Below are 17,586 nucleotides of genomic sequence, written 5' to 3'. Positions count from 1 at the left end.
TGTGTTCTCCAGGGTGCCAAACGTCTCAGACCTGCTTATGACATTTCCACCCGAGGATCACTTACACGCGGTGTGGTGACTGAAATATACGAACATTTTAACTTTGTTCCATAGCAATATAATATCATACAAATTCTGGGAAAACGTTAGGGATACATGTTGGGATATTTTTGGCGAAATTGTGTGCTGAATGTTTCAAACAAAGATATACTACGCAACATTCATCACTCTTAACTTCGTCTTATTCAGTATACTCGAGTTGAAGAGTGCTCGACCTCCCTGTGGAACAATCCACAATCTTCATTGACACGCGACCAAACCCTAATATCTTTAAAATCGGTTGCATAAAACGTTCATTGGCCTAATAGTTCAGACATTAAATTTACATGTTGAAACTTAATAACGGTACTAATGTCACAATGTTAATAAAATTTGATTAAATCACATTTAATGTAAATTAGTTGACGGGGGACTCCTGATACCTTAATGGATCTTTAACGTTTGATACGGCCTGGTCCAGTTAAAAATCCTAAGTTAATATCCTGTCACGATGTACCCGTGATGGTCCGGGTTAGAATATTGATCTTCAGTAACCCATGGCGACTAACGGGATCGGGTGGTCAGGCTCGCAGACCTGGTTGACACATGTCATCGGTTCCCAATTGTGCAGATCGATGAAAATGATGTTGATCACTGGATTGTCTGGTCCAGACTCGATTATTTACAGACCGCCGCCATATAGCTGGAATATTGCTGAGTGCGGCGTAAAACTAAACTCACTCACTCACTCACTCATGTCCCGATGGTTGTCATGGTAGCCTGCATACAGTATACACTTGTCACGTCAAAGGCTCGTGTAGGATGGTCCGTATGGGTATCAACCTGTCTTTTCGCCAATGGTGGAGTTAAATTTCTTTTAACCCTTTTTTCTCCGATTGGTTGTGTTTAATTTCCTTAGAAATGCCCTCTGCATGTGTCAGCGACCTGTAACACTTCAGCCGTTCTTCCCACGTTAAGCTGAGACAGTGATGTGATGAAATACGCTTCAAAGCAGTGTTTAAATCCAACTCACTCATGCACTCTCTCTTCAGGTTCAGTGATCCGATAAGGACATTGTGAGCAATGGTGTCAGTGTTGTTTAGCTGATAACATTTCGAAAACGCTTCCAATGTTTGCTCACAATATTTCAAGTGATTGCTCCCTTTTGCCCGGTAGTATATGTTTAGAATGCAGCAATTTAACACATTGATGTCCAAGGTTAGGGCGCGTTCTATGAGGCGAACATATCACCGTGGGAGTCTCACCTTCCGTACTTAGCATAGCATCGATGTGATTAGGTATGGTTTTACGCCGCATTTAGCAATATTTCAGCAATATCACGGCTGGGGACACCTGAAATAGTCTTCACACGTTGTACCCATGTGGGAATTCGAATCATGGTTTTCGGCGTGACGAACGAACGCTTTAACAATAGCGCCACCGCCAAAAAGCTTCGACAGTCGCAGAGGTGAGATCACTGTGTGCAACAGGACCCTACTCTTTTATACAAGGGGCGGTGGGGTAGCGTAGTGGGTAAAGCGTTCGTTCGTCACGCCGAAGACCCGGGTTCGATTCCCCACATGGGTACAATGTGTGAAGCCCATTTCTGATGTCCCCCGCCGTGATATAGCTGCAGTATTGCTAAAAGCGGCGTAAAACTAAACTCACTCACTTTTATACAAGACACAAACCTGTAGCTGCATGTAAAACAAATTTAATGCCATATAGTTGCTAATATGTACAGAAGGAGCACAACGAACAAAGACGATAGAAACTGTTTGAACACAGTCGGTATTCTCAATAACCGTACATGTAAAATATACAAAATAACTGACATTGGTCTGTTTCTCTAACGCCCTCTCCACCACCTTCGCAGACGACAGGAAGTCACGTGACAGCCCACACGAGATTGACAATCTTTGAGCAGATTGGTTGAAATGAAGGTCCCAGCGAGTGACATCACTTCCCCCACGCTCTCGACATGCATCTGCAGTTCTGCATCCAGAGGTTGCATCTACAGACCAGCCGGCGAGGGTTGCAGCACGTCTGCTCTAACTCCGAGGACCAGGGGACACAGAACTGGTTCCACTCTCGGCACTCGAGGGCCTTCCGACGCTTGCTCACGTATCTGTAGGACACACGCCTGGAAAATAGAGATAATTCTTAATTCTTGCTAAATAACAATTTACCGTGTTTTTCTCAATCACCGTGATACTTGGTCAAAGAAGACGACCTTTCCTAGGAGATCATTCATATTTTACCACTGATTACACACTCCACCGTTATATCTCAAAAGTAAGTGCTACACCGTAGTAGTAGTAGTAGTAGTAGTAGTAGTAGTAGTAGTAGTAGTACATGTAGTAGTGTTGATACAGTAGTAATAGTTGCTGATTTTGTTGATACAGACTATATGCCTCATCTGGACATGTGTTATCAAAACACTAACCCTGGTCAGCCAGATCCCACTCTGGCTATGTGAGAGAAGTAGTAGTAGTAGTAGTAGTAGTAGTAGTAGTAGTAGTAGTAGTAGTAGTAGTAGTAGTAGTAGTGTTGATAAAGTAGTAGTAGTGTTGATTTTGTTGATACAGACTATATGGCTCATCTGGACATGCGTTATCAAAACATTAACCCTGGTCAGCCAGATCCCACTCTGGCTATGTGAGAGACCTGTTTTGACAGAATCTGGCTATGTGAGAAACCTGTTTTGACAGAATCTGTCTATGTGAGAGACCTGTTTTGACAGAATCTGGCTATGTGAGAGACCTGTTTTGACAGAATCTGGCTATGTGAGAGACCTGAATCTGGCTATGTGAGAGACCTGTTTTGACAGAATCTGGCTATGTGAGAGGACACTGTAGTAGTAGTAGTAGTAGTAGTAGTAGTAGTAGTAGTAGTAGTGGTAGTAGTAGTTGGAGCGCCTTTCCGGAGATCGGGGGAATACGCCTATACTCATGGAGTACAATACGCCTGTATACATGGAGTACAATACGCCTGTATACATGGAGTACAATACGCCTGTATGGAGTACAATACGCCTGTATGGAGTACAATACGCCTGTATATATGGAGTACGATACACCTGTATACATGGAGTTCAATACGCCTGTACACTTGGAATGCAATACCCCTATTCATATGGAGTACAATACGCTGTAATCATGGTTTTCCTGCTTAGGTTCGTATTCAAAATGATACTTACATAAAAAGTAATAAAAAAACATATGTCCTTACTTCAAACTTTCAATGCTAGCAACCATTCCTTTTTTAGTAGTTCATACTTCCAATAGAATTACAACAAGACATTTCGCAAACACTGTCATTTCCGTGCGTGACTTCCAACGCCGAATTCGTCGTTATTTAAGCAATACCATGACCACCTAAATAAATCAGATTTGGATCAGACAAACCAGTGACCAATATCATGAGCATCGGTCCTCGCCTTTCAGGAAAGTAGTCACTCTTTCTACCACAATCGGGTGTTGGTGACCTTAGCCAGCCAGTTCCCGCTCCATCTGGAACGGCATGGGGAAAATCCAACAAGGAATCAATTTGTTGTTGTCTTTCCAAACTGGCACCCGTGAAAATTTGGGTTAGAATTGATCTTCAGGAACCCATGCTTGTTGTAAGAGGCGACTAACGGGATCAGGTGGTCAGGCTCGCTGACTTGGTTGATACATGTCATCGCGTAGATCGATGCTCATGATGTTGATCACTGGATTGTCTGGTCCAGATTAAATTATTGACATACCTCCGCCATATAGCTGGAATATTGCTGAGTGCGGCGTAAAATTAACTCACTCACTCACTCCAAACTGTGATTTGTTTCAAACACGAAACATATCGCTACAGTATGGTGGCTGATTAGGGCCATCGCTTTCTCGCCTTAAAATTCGGAGGCGAGAAAGCGAGAAAGCGATATCACGAGACGAGAAAGCGATATCACGAGACGAGAAAGCGATAACACGAGACGAGAACCACCATACTACAGCGATTTTTAAACCCGTCTCAGAGTTGACATTTGTAAGATGAATCTTGAATAGAATTATACAGAAGGATTCTTCACAACACAGCATTTTCTCATTTTAGTGGTGTGTTTTTTTTCGGTTTGGTAATCTGATCATGAGAAATTACTTCAAACGACTATCACCGCCCTCTTTAGAAGCGTGGAATGGTGAAACACAACCCGTTCTCGTACGTAAACACACAACCTATGAAGGTTTTCGTAATGTCGGTTTTGTCTTACATCGGATATCAGCTTCATCAGCTGCCAAGAAGTTCAACAATCTACGTCACAGATAAATTGACTCATATAGCAAAAACCGGTTTAGATTCGTTTTCATCAAACATGCATGTCGTAAGAGGCGATTAACGGGATCTGGTTGTCCCAGTCGATGCTCGTGATATCGATCACTGGATTATCTGGCCCGGACTCGATTATTACAGACCGCCGCCACATTTATAGTGGTTGAAGAAGTTATACCAGTGGTCCAGTATAGCATCTATGTAAGCCAGGTATGGGCTTCCGTGTTCATCAGAGGCGTCCTCTATACTTGTACCATGATTTCCCGTGTGCTTTTAGGGAACAGTTACCTTGCCTTTGCATGCGTTTGTGACCAGTACCACCGGCGCGGGAGGAGAGGCTGTCCTTTTCGCGTCTCCCTGACTTGGTTGACACATGTCATCGTATCCCAACTGCGTAGATCGATATTCATGCTGTTGATCACTGGATTGTCTGGTCCAGATTAGATTATTTACAAAACGAGGCCATATATCAAGAGTGCGGCGTAAAACTAAACTCACTCACTCACCCTTATAGCGAACACTTGGCGCCGTCACCATTCGTGAGTGATCTTAAACCCATGTTGAGGTAAAATGGATTCTGCTTTAGCTCAAATTACTTATGATCACGGAAACGTTTTGTTCCTTTATATTTTCATGAAAAAGCTTGACGATTTTTTTCCCTTTCACGTTTATCGATTTTGCATCAACTGTGAAACCAGCTTGCAATTCAATAAGAAAAGCAAACACTTTTCGCCCACGATGTTTTACTAACTCGTTGAAATTGGATCGTGTTTAAATACACGTCGTCCGTGGAAATTCCGGGTCAAAATCGATCACAAGCAACCTACATGTATACGTCCATTACAACCTAATATATAAGGAGGCGGTGGGGTAGCCTAGTGGTTAAAGTGCTCGCTCGCCTCACCGAAGATCCCGGTTCGATTCCCAACATGGGTACAATGAGTGAAGCCCATTTCTGGTTGTATTGCTGGTGTTTTCCTGAAAGCTTCGGAAAACCCAATTCACTCAATATACGTATGGAACGGGTTGTAAGTCCCAGTGGCAAAGTTGAACACATGTATCGTCTCCTAATTGATCGTAAGAGGCCCTAACGGGTTCACTACTTAGGATTAATGCTGAATATAGCTGTTAGACAACAAAGTAAGCACACGTGATGCGTTGCTCCCATGCTTTTAAGAGCAGGTATTAATATTAATCCTGATCGTCTTCAGCAAACCATACTTCCTATATGTGGTTACATCGAAGATTGATTTCTGCACTAACTTGGGGGAACTAACTGCAAACTTTATGCAGATGAATTGCACGAGGATCATGCATCAAATTGCTGAAAAGCATGTGCAAAGATCGTGCATGTTAACAGCTGCGTTTTGGTGTAAAGTTTTGTAAAGAATTCGCCAATTTTCACTGATTTGTATCATTTATTAAACTCATGACAATAATCTTTTCAACGTTACGAATTTGTTTTACAATACATCAGTTCATGTGTAAACTATACCTTTAAACAGTGTGGAATATTTTTCAAAATTTAGTTTAGAACAGTTGCCTGAAGTAAGTAGCTATATTTACACTAGTGAGTCTAAACTTTTGATGGGTAAAATGTTTCTCGAAAATGGAGACTAGCGGAATCGAGTGGTCAGGCTCGCTGACTTGTTCCAAGATGGCCATATACTGAACCCGAAAAGGAGTCAAGTAGTGCCCGTGACCTTAATTGCGAAACCACAATCTGATTCGGTAGATCTACAGTATCTGTGGAGGAAACCTTGGCTTTGCACATCAAAGATGATTCTAGTACCAAGCTTCGGGACACAGCTTAACAACAGTGGATGGCATGTTAGCCAACGGCTTCATACAAATGACCTTAGAGTACGGGGATATATCCTCAAGCATAGATAGGTTTCCATGGTTACCAACCTTTTTATACTCCTAAGTTGTTGTAGAGCTTCATCGTTCCTTCTCTGTCTGTTTATCAAGTCTGGAAAAACAAAATACCAGGATTAGATTGCAAGTTGAAAATTAGCATCTTCTTGTTGACGATAAGGGATGATGGGGACATGTCAATCATCCATCTACAATGGACCAAATTCCCATTACAACATCCTCCCTAATTTCACTTATATTGGCACGTAACAGTTGTAACCATATACCTCACAACCAACGCACACAGAACATTATAGATGATAGCAGAGACATTAAGCAGTGTTTCCATTTCTAATGTAATGTTCTCGTGTGTTAATACATCTATCTAATGGGAAATACTGAAACAAACATGAAAACTAAACCTAGGAAGCAAACAGATCAATAATAATGGGAAATGTGGACATTCCTTATAACGTTTATCAAAATATGGTCGATGGTAACTGCAGGGTGAATCACCCACGCTCATAGGAAAGCTGTAATATATACTAAAAGCATATTATAGATCTCTTAAAGGGGGTCGACAACAAACATTGGCTCTTCTGTGGGAAAACGTTAGAAAGGATACACCTTCAAGGGATGCTGGCTACGTTACAAACCGCCTTCGGATTCTGGCTTCGGTAAACAACCTATCGCTAATACAAGGAGGTCATAACTCCAATTCTCTAACGTACATTTGCGATAGAGCTACGGTCGCTTTGTGGCGATTGCGCAGCCTATTGGGTAAAGCGTTCGCTCTTCACACCGAATACCCGGGTTCGATTCCCCAAATGGGTACAACTAAGTTGTGTGTTACGTCGACGCACTGCCATGCGCGTGAAGTCGACATACAGCGTTGAGGGTAATTAGTCCAATGTATTTTAAGTCGACGTTCTTAGATTAAAGGGGCGGAGGGGTAACCTGATGGTTAAAGTGTCCGCTCGCCACGTCGAAGACGCGGGTTCGATTCCTCACATGTGTAAAGCACATTTCTGGGGTCCCCCGCCGTGATACTGCTGGAATATTGCTAAAAGCGGCTACAAATCATACTCACTCACTCACTTAGATTAAACTTGGAGCTTCGGATGCATGCTAAATAGGCGTATACATAGGTATATATGGCAAATTCAAAACTGACAAAAGAAATAACTGCAATACATATCGCAATATATGCTTTCGCATCGCAATATATCGCAATATGAAATTTTCTGCAATACCCACCCCTATTTATTACACCCGGGACACCTGCATGGTCTGGTGGATAAGGAGCCTTCCTGGTGAGCAGAGAGTCAGTAGTTCGATCTCCGGCCGCGTCATACCAACATGATACTTGTTTGTGCCCTGCCTGGCGCTCCTCATTGAGGGGATACGCAATGACGTCACTTTGCTGAGTCTGAGTGAGGTATCCATGTTAAACTGCGATATGGTACCTCAATATGCTAGCATAAGCATAAGTCTGAACGAGTGCCAGCAAGCAAGCATGCATGCACGGACAGACTGCAAGGGACCGTACCACGCATCCTGAACACAACGTTAAGCCCTTTTCCACCTCCCCTTGCCTAAGAGAATTCGACTATCCATCAACCTGTCAGTATAACCTTAGGTCTAAACACTCGACCTATGTGTCAATGTTAATGATGTCAGTTATGTTGAAAACTTGAGATCGTAACTTGCCAATGTATATATTTAGCATTCATGACCATTCGTGTCATTCCAGGGTGCCGTCGTAGAAAGCAATCTTAGCGCTAAGGCGACCGTAACTTTAACCTTAACATATACCCATACCTAGACTTACGACTAGCTCAGACTGACTGACTGACTGAGTTTGGTTTTACGCCGATTTTAGCAATATTCCAGCAACATCACGGCGGGGGGACACCAGAAATGGGCTTCACACATTGTACCCATGTGGGGATTCGAACCCAGGTCTTCAGCGTGACGAGCCAACGCTTTAACCACTATGCTACCCCACCGCCCCGACTAGCTCAGAACTGAGGCTGCTTTGTACAACGGCACCCAGGACAATAGCGTTATGGATAGGGTCGAGTCTGTGTTTAAGTAAGTCACCAGACCTTACAAACTCGAGCCTTAACTACAGGGAGTGAGTGCGTGTGTTTTACGCCGCTTCTAGCAATAGTACAGCACTATCATGGCGGAGGACACCAGAAATGGACTTCACACATAGTACACATAGTGGTGGGGAATCGAACCCGGGTCTTCGGCGTGACGAGCGAACGCTTTAACCATTAGCCTACTCCACAGCAGGTCGCCAGAAATAGATAACAATGGCTGCTCCACACTCGATGAGAGCAACCTCGTTGTTTATAAAAGCCGAATGCCCCTGTGCACTATAAGGTTATGTATCAAGGCAGAGACTATTTATACGAAGACAAATGAAGCGGTAACTTGTTTACGACTGAGGATGTAGAAATGAATCTCCTCTCAATCAATATGAAGACTGATCTGATATCGGATTCTTTCTGTGTATCGCATGTGTATCGTACCTCACATTTTATTGCAGCTGGTAATGTTAAATACTGGCAGATGAGTATGTTCCTAAACCGTAAAACATAGAATCAACAGACAAATGGCACACTCCATATACAACCGTCATAGTGACTGGAATAAACTGGTACTGGTCTCGTAAAATGATATACAACACACGTAGTAATCATTACTAGTGTTTGACGTCATAAACCTATAAATCTGGGCCCTTTAGCACGCTTTTTCTGGAATGGTTGCAACTGAGATTCCAGTTTTAAACGAGAATATATCACAGAAGAAAAGACTTCTTTAGGCAATCTATGTCCTCATTGTGGATGAACACATTGCCATTTGTGGAGTAGATATCCCAATGCCATGTTCAATATGTTAAGACTGACTGAGTTTGGTTTTACGCCGCTTTAGCAATATTTCAGCAACATCATGGCGGGGGACACCAGAAATGGGCTTCACACATTGTACCCATGTGGGGATTCGAACCCGGGTCTTTGGCGTGACGAGCCAACGCTTTAACCACTAGGCTACCCAACCGCCCCAATATGTTAAGAGGAATTACATCAGAATTATGAGGACTGAAAGCACGCGATATAAAGCCTCTGAAACCTTCCAGAACTCCCAATTTGAAACACATCCCAACCCTCGTATGTACCAGGCCTACATAGAATTGTCTCTCAGCGATAGTAACTTTCCACACTGCAAAGTCATTTCGTTGCAACTAGCTCCTTAAGAGGTTTTCTTCGGATGATTTATATCGGAATGTTATCGTACATGTGACATCTCTTGCCAAAATGAGTTCTGAATTAGCATCACAAGCATAGGGCTAGATTATCTGATCAGTTACATCTCGTAATGAGGGTCATTAGCAACGGGCTTGTTTAATGGTGCGGATATCGGAGTAATTATACCAAGCGTATTTCTCACACACATATCATAATATCGATCCTGGACAACCAGTGTGATCTATAAATCCCCAAGTCATTCATACAGATGAAATGCCTCTTGCAGAACGCCTTGGTTCCATTCCTGTAATCGATACACTAACACCCGTGCTATATAATCACTCCGATGTTTGGTGTTTGCATACCACGATGGAGAAGTAGCGGGTCATTCGATCAATAAGGGTCAGCTTAGTCCGCCCCTCCCACGACCTATCACTAAATCCTCCCACACAAGCCGATTTCCCCCACCCCGCCCCCTTACTGAAGTTCATCTCTTTAATCACCCCTACAACAATCTCTCACATCCCCCTGTCGCCGTCCTGACATGTAACGCCCCGGAATCGATGGTCAGCAAGGGTCAGAGATGAATTTGTCCAGATCTTGGTGCCGCTTTTTGAAGTTCATGCCTTAATGTTGGACGGTGGTGTGATTGTTACTGTTGCAGCCGTCCTGTCATTTTCGAATTTACTGCCAGCTTCCGAGGAAGGCTAAAATGTATGGAAGAACAATTTCTCTATTACATTAGGAGCGATGGTTCACTTTTGGTTCTGACACCATTGTCAAGAACTTAAACCGAAACGTCGCTCCTAATTGTGAAAGGTGTTGTCCATCCATATATATCATCCTTTATTTGCCACTCCAAATTTCATTTGCCTGTTCCATCACTTTACAGAAATCATTCCAGGACTTTCAGTTAGCCATCACAATTCCAGCACAGCATACTATTTATATATCTCTGAATATGTTACTTTTATTCGTTTAAAGCTACAGCTATATAATCTGTACCTAACTTAATCAGGAATATCTAGAAAAAGAACTTCTCATGACAATTAAGAGCGACGGTTCTGACACCGTTGTCAAGCAAGTTAGAACTTGCACCGACACATCACTCCAAATATCATCCTTCCTTAGTGCACCAACTTCTAAATGTCAATCAGAGTTAAAATCCTTGTTTGTAGTGGAAACGTATAGTTGTCGTTCATCACTAATACCAAATAGTAGCCCAAGAGCCCCATCCAGGGATGAAGAATTACCAAGTGCTACGTCTTCTACGTGTTGTGTGTTCATAGCTGTCCATGATCCACAGATAGGATAGCTAACTCAGCTGCGATTCCGGGACGACAGAGCCATAATAATTCCAGCATAGCACAATTCTTACATATTTCTGAATATTTTACTTTCATTTGGTTAAAGCTGCAGCTATATGGTCTGTAAATAATCGAATCAGGACGAGACCAGACAATTCAGTGTTCGCATCACGATCATCAATCTCCTGCGATAGGGTGGCATCGATCAACCAAGCCAGCCAGCCTGACCACCCAATCCCGTTAGTCAACTCTCACGACAAACATAAGTTACTGAAGACCAGTTCCAACCCATATATCAAACAGGTACACTTAAGTTTATCACAGTAGGCAGTAGACATTCAAACACTGTTCCTCTGTACATAAAAGGACCGCCTCCGTGGTGTAGTGGTTAGAGCGCCCGCCCGGAGAGCGGAAGGTCGCGGGTTCGATCCCCGACCGCGTCATACCAAAAAACGTTAAAATATGGTACTTGTTGGTCCCTGCCTGGCGCTCGGCATTAATGGGTACAACAAGGACTGGTCGGCTCGATATAATTTTTGTATGATGTATAATGTGTCTGAGTGGGATATTCATGCTTCACTGCGGCATGGTATCTCAGTGGGCTAGCACTATAAAACCAGCTTAAGTCTGGGCTAGTACAAGCAGCCGCACATACACATACACACGCATGCACGTTGTCATATGAGCGAAATATTCTCAAGCACGACGTTAAACCCAATTTCACCTCACCTCCTCTGTTACAGTGGTACATTGACAGAGCGACGCTCTCTACACCGACAACAACGGCTGAACATATTCATCCATCGTGAGTTTAAAAAACGAATAATAACATTATCATGACGTTCATTTCAATACAGAAATAATAAGTTCGTCAGAATAATGATTCGTTTTATATCGACTGAACAATTTGACAGTTTATCCAGCTACATCAATATTAAAGCCCATCAAATCATCTGAGAGAAAACATGAAAGCGAAGGAATCGTCAAACATAGTAATTGTTGGTGTAACGACTATCTTTGTTTTCACAAAGATGATAACAGCACTGTCTCTGACGTCCTATTAATGTATCCTAATGTTTTGCGCGTAAACACATTCGTAAATAGTGCAATCATTTCATGTTGTTCAACAATAACATTCGCTGTATCTTTGATTCTGAACACGATGTGGTACTTAATTTCAAATAAAAGATATGATGCAATGGAGCTTCAAAGTAATTAAGGTTGCAGATATTATTTAGCACCATTCTAATAAACCAAATTCAAGGATTATGTTTTGTGATTATTATTCTGTTTGTCATTTGTCAAATATTATAATAAATTATACCCTCCGAGTAATAAACAGTTGGGTTTTGTGCCCATATAGTGAAACTAACACGGGTTCGACACGTGGAGCCATTCTTTAACCACTGTGCTACCCTGCTTGAGTGAGTGAGTTTGGTTTAACAGCGCTTCGAACCGATATTTCAGGAGTATCACGGTTTAATTCAGTTTTGGTACGGCAGTCAAATGTTATGCAGATTTCACTTATTACTTGGGTGAGATCCACGAACATTACAGCCGATTAACAAACAATCAAAATCGGGCCGAATCTGCGAGACGAGCTCAAGATTATTGGATTCTGCGGCCTAGGGTGAAATAGTGAATTACGGGAAATTCAAGAAATTCGAGAAATGTATATTCCAGGGCATTATATATGTAACTTGGAGTTTATACCACAGTAAGCCTACCCTACAACGGGTATGTATCAGAGACATCCGCCCCCCCTCCCCACAACCATCAACTGACTCCACTATCATATACCCAGCAATATTCTTCGTCTATCACGGCTGGGGGTAGATGGGAAGACCAAGCTTAGGCTTCAAACATTATGCTTTCAAACGTTGTTGGTCTGACTTGCTGTCGAACCTTGTTACTACAAGGCTGATCCACTTAAAGTCATGAATAGCAGGGGCGGTGGGGTGGCCTAATGGTTAAAGCGCCCGCTCGACATGCTGAAGACCCGGGTTCGATTCCCCACATGGGTGCAATGTGTGAAGCCCATTTCTGGTGTCCCCCGCCGTGATATTGCTGGAATATTGCTAAAAGCGGCGTAAAACCATACTCACTCACTCACTCATGAATAGGATAGACGTAACACTAGAAACATAATAATTACGTTTATACCAACAATACGCTTTAAGCTTCATTGCCAAATGTACGGTAATACCAGCCTATCCTTGCCCATCTTAAAGACCACTCGCATATCACTTATTTTTCCAGTTTCCAGTAAATCATTTTTTGCGTTCATTTCTTACTTTGTAAAATTAAAGCGTAAACATTGTGATGCATTATGCATTTCATTTTAGAAAATAAAATAAGAGACAACCGTATAATTAATTTCTTGTAGTGTTCGATCGACTCAACAGACTATGAGTGAGTGAGTGAGTGAGTGAGTTACGTTTTACGCAGCTTTTAGCAATATTCCAACAATATCACGACGGGGAGCCAAAAATAGGCTTGTACCCATGTGGGGAATCGAACCCGGGTCTTCAGCGTGACGAGCGAACGTTTTAAGCACTAGGTTATCCCACCGCCCCCTCAGACGATGGAGTGGATAGATAGTATTAACACTGGGAGATGAAGGAGAAAGTATTAATGGCGGGAGAGCGAGGAGAGACTCACCTTACCTCTGTCGTACTGGGAGGACGCGGGGACCAACAGCAGCAGGAGGACGTAGACGACACCGGACAGCTGCAGCAGCGACACCTTCCACCAGCTCTACAACACGAGACACCGACTACAGTACATCGAACACACACATATAAGCTTGTTCAGTAGGTTTACACAGATCACTAGCATATAAATGTTCAGGGTGAAGTTGTACAGGTGAGTGAGTGAGTGAGTTTAGGTTAACTCCGCACTCAGCAATATCCCAGCTATATGGCGGCGGTCTGTAAATAATCGAATCTGGACCAGACAATCGAGTGATCAACAGCATGAGCATCAACAACATTGGGATACGATGACATATGTCAACCAAGTCAGCGAGCCTGACCACCCGATCCCGACGATAAGCGTGGGTTACTGAAGATCAATATTCTAACCCGGACCTTCACGGGTATGAAGTTGTACAAAGCGATCTTAACGCCAAGGTGACCGTAACTCCCATACCTTAACATAGACTTAAGGTAGTCTTAGCGCTGGGGTTGTTTTGTACAACTGCACCCTGAATGTTAGGCAGACTAAGATATCGACGAACTTATATGTTCAGTATTTTCTATCACAGAATAGATAGTAAAGTTTATCACAGAACCTACACATGTTCAGTGCGTTAATCGCAGATGTACGTATGGACTTCACAGATATATCCGTGACCTTATACTCGTTCAGTGTGTTTATCACAGAACTTTCATTTATCATCCAAAACTGTGTTCCAGAGGAGATATCGCTTGTGTGAGATCAAACGATATCTCCTAGGTGATCTCACACAAGCGATATGCCCTGACAATGCTATGACGTCATGTACTTGATGACGTCACAATGCTATGACATCGCAGCACTGCAAGTCTAATGGCAGTACCATGTTCAGAGATGTACATTTTTCATTGAAAATTAATGAAGAGTGATTTTGGATGATAAATAGAATCTCACCCTCGTGTCTTCTGATATCAAATATATCAACACTTGTTGATAAAAGTAAAAATATCCTCGGCAAGCCTCGGATATTTGTAACTTTATCAACTCGTGTTGATATAATTGATATCAGAAGACACTTGGGTGAGATTCTCTATTTATCACAAGTATATAGACTAAAATAAACATGTTCAGTATGTTTAGCACACGTAGACATCAACGGACTCATACATTCAGTACGTGTAACGCAGATATATCCACGAACGTTCGGTAGCTTTAACCTGAAATATCCACGAACCTGTACATTTTCAGACACACGTGTTAAGTAAGTATATCACAGATATATGCTTGACATTATATGCGTTCAGTACGTTCAGTGGAGGTAAACCCCCTCACATATATATGTACAGTATGGTGGTTAGCTCACGCACACGCACACGCACACGCACACGCACATGCACATCAACAAGTGATTTCGTCAGATTTTTCCCGGCCCAACGGTTTTTCGGGTATTGAAGAACTGAACAGCCGTTGCGCGGCGGGAATCTTGTATCCATGACGTGGTGTGAAAGTACACATAATCTGAACTTTATTATTTAAGTATTAAACATTATATATTCAGCATGGTTATTACAGATCAGAGTTGGAACCAAATATATCAGTGTTTATATCACGAGCACCATACTGCACCATCTGGACCCGAATTTATTACATTTAGTTACAATTTTGCCACGTCAGCAAATACCATGTACACTATACCTACGAGTCGTCTCAAGTCTACGATAATGCCCCTTACCCCCAAGACAACATCCAGACATCGACACAGACAAAATTGAACACATTACTGAGCACAGTCCCCGTACAGTGGAGGAAATGGCTAGGGTCCGTACGACGGCACGGGGCATGTCTCTTCAAGTAGACGCTGGGTTCAAAGGAATCGACAAATTATGGTATTTATGACAATCTACAAAAGGCAACTTTGGGCCCTCAGATAATTGCTAAAACCAGATAAGGATACGAGCTCATCAATCAGAACAGCCTCCCTTTCCTCCCACGCTGACAATTGCTTCATCTGCTACTGGGTGATTTCCATCTAATCCCTCTACAGTTCCAAATTTCATTTGATCTCATCCGACCATATTATTCTATGGCCGCTCCAAGCGAGCGAGAATATTTCCTGTTTTGCTCAGGCGATGTTCAGTATCGTTGGATATTTACAGAAATAGAGTCATTTTATATGAATAATGTTTATATTAATAAAGATTATTGATTATTGATGGACGTGGGTTATAACTATGTGCCACTTACACATATTATTCATGGCGATAGAGGTGGGGATCGGAGGTAATAATGGACAATTTCTGTAAATGCGTCAGCAACTTTGACATTTTTAGGGTAACGTTTGAATTATTGAAGTAATTTCTTCACATCGTATTCCTCTGCCAATACACACCAGATGTAGAGCCGTGCTTAAGATACGAGGCATCTAAAACTTAAAAGCTACTGACATCAGTATGCACTCCCACGAGTATTCGACATGAAATGTCTGGATGGAACCACCTAAAGGATAAAGATTATAATACGCTGAAATAGACAGGGAAAGGGATGATGAATATTTTAGGGATATTTTTGAAACTGTGTGCTCAGTCATCACTACAAAAGACATCCCCTGACACATATTAATGATCTTTAACGTATGTGTTTCGTGAAGTGCTAAATCATTTTCATAGCCGCAACTCTGAACTAATGGTAGGCTGTCAAGCAGGCCTTGTTTTCAAATATCGCTCAAGGTAGTACTTGAATCAGTGAGTGAGTTTAGTTTTACGCCGCTTTTAGCAATATTTCAGTAATATCACGACGGGGAACACCAGAAATGGGCTTCACACATTGTACCCATGTGGGGAATCGAACCCGGGTCTTCTGCGTGACGAGCGAAAGCTTGAACCACTGGGCTACCCCATCGCCCCAGGTGATAATTGATCGGATATTTGTTGTTGATATTGGATCGTTGGTTCGTCAAACAAATAGCTGGAGACGCACGCACGCATGCACACATATATACTTTTCGCACGTGTGAGCGTAATAGATCGGAATATAAACGGTTTATGGTTCTGAGACACCATGCCAAAGTTTAACATTATTGACACAGTATACAGACCCCTAACTGACCAATCCTAGTTCTATCCCCTTAATACCGTTCCCTAGGCAGGAAGCGTTTTGTCCGATGCGAGCGGGGATCGAACCAACGATCTCCCGCTGTCCAGACTGATGCTCTACCCATTAGGCCACGATCCCAAAGCTCCGAACGTCTACTTCGTTTAGCTAGCGTATCGTGACATTACGTGAGGTGAGGTCAGGTGAAATTGGGTTTAACGTCGTGCTTGAGAATATTTCGCTCATATGACGACGTGCATGCGTACGTGTATGTGTATGTGCGGCTGCTTGTACTAGCCCAGACTGAAGCTGGTTTTATAGTGCTAGCCCACTGAGATACCATGCCGCAGTGAAGCATGAATACCCCACTCAGACACATTATACTGACTCCGAGCCGACCAGTCCTTGTTGTACCCATTAATGCCGAGCGCCAGGCAGGGACCAACAAGTACCATATTTTAACGTCTTTTTTGGTATGACGCGGTTGGGGATCGAACCCGCGACCTTCCGCTCTCCGGGCGGACGCTCTAACCACTACACCACGGAGGCGGTCGTGACATAACGTACAAACGTACTGCGGATTTAAACCCAACCCATTCACTTCTCCAGGATGACTTTGTTAACCGGTGGGTACCCTTGAACATCGGTTACTTCAACTTCAAACGTCAACTCCATGAATATTCAGTATCGAAACACGTCAAAGGCAAAATAAGGATGAAAATCATTGGGATGGATCACTGAAAATCCAGGTGTTCAACGGAGGGACGCTTAATGGCTGTGATACAAACTTGTATCAGTGAGTGAGTATGGTTTTAGCAATATTCCAGCAATATCACGGTGGCGGAAACCAGAAATGGGCTTCACACAATGTACCATGTTGGGAATCGAACCCAGGTTTTCGGCGTGACGAGCGGACGCTTTAACCACTAGGCTACCCCATCGCCCCTCAAACTTGTATCAACGTCGATGACACTGACAAACATACGTCAACGTTGTCCGGTTCAGAACAATAGATAAACCTATATCTTACTTATGTTTTGATCCTCACGTTAACGCCT

General features: G+C 42.8%; 1 protein-coding gene across 1 annotated transcript in view; it reads right to left on the bottom strand.

The window, feature by feature from the left end:
- Window positions 1-1,737: 1,737 nt before the first annotated feature.
- Window positions 1,738-17,586, bottom strand: part of LOC124259088 — a 47,492-nt gene continuing 31,643 nt past the window's right edge. Inside the window, exons 2-4 of the mRNA XM_046693175.1 lie at window positions 13,429-13,519; window positions 6,253-6,313; window positions 1,738-2,182 (exon numbers count right to left, since the gene is read on the bottom strand). Coding sequence (XP_046549131.1) covers window positions 1,999-2,182; window positions 6,253-6,313; window positions 13,429-13,519 — 336 coding nt within the window. The 3' untranslated portion in view covers window positions 1,738-1,998. The remainder of the gene's footprint in view (window positions 2,183-6,252; window positions 6,314-13,428; window positions 13,520-17,586) is intronic.

Source organism: Haliotis rubra, unplaced genomic scaffold (genome assembly GCF_003918875.1).
Source record: "Haliotis rubra isolate DU_JTF1 unplaced genomic scaffold, ASM391887v1 Scf71, whole genome shotgun sequence".
Lineage (NCBI taxonomy): Eukaryota > Metazoa > Mollusca > Gastropoda > Lepetellida > Haliotidae > Haliotis > Haliotis rubra.
The sequence above is the reverse complement of the archived record's forward strand: the minus strand, read 5'-3'. Positions and strand labels throughout refer to the sequence as shown.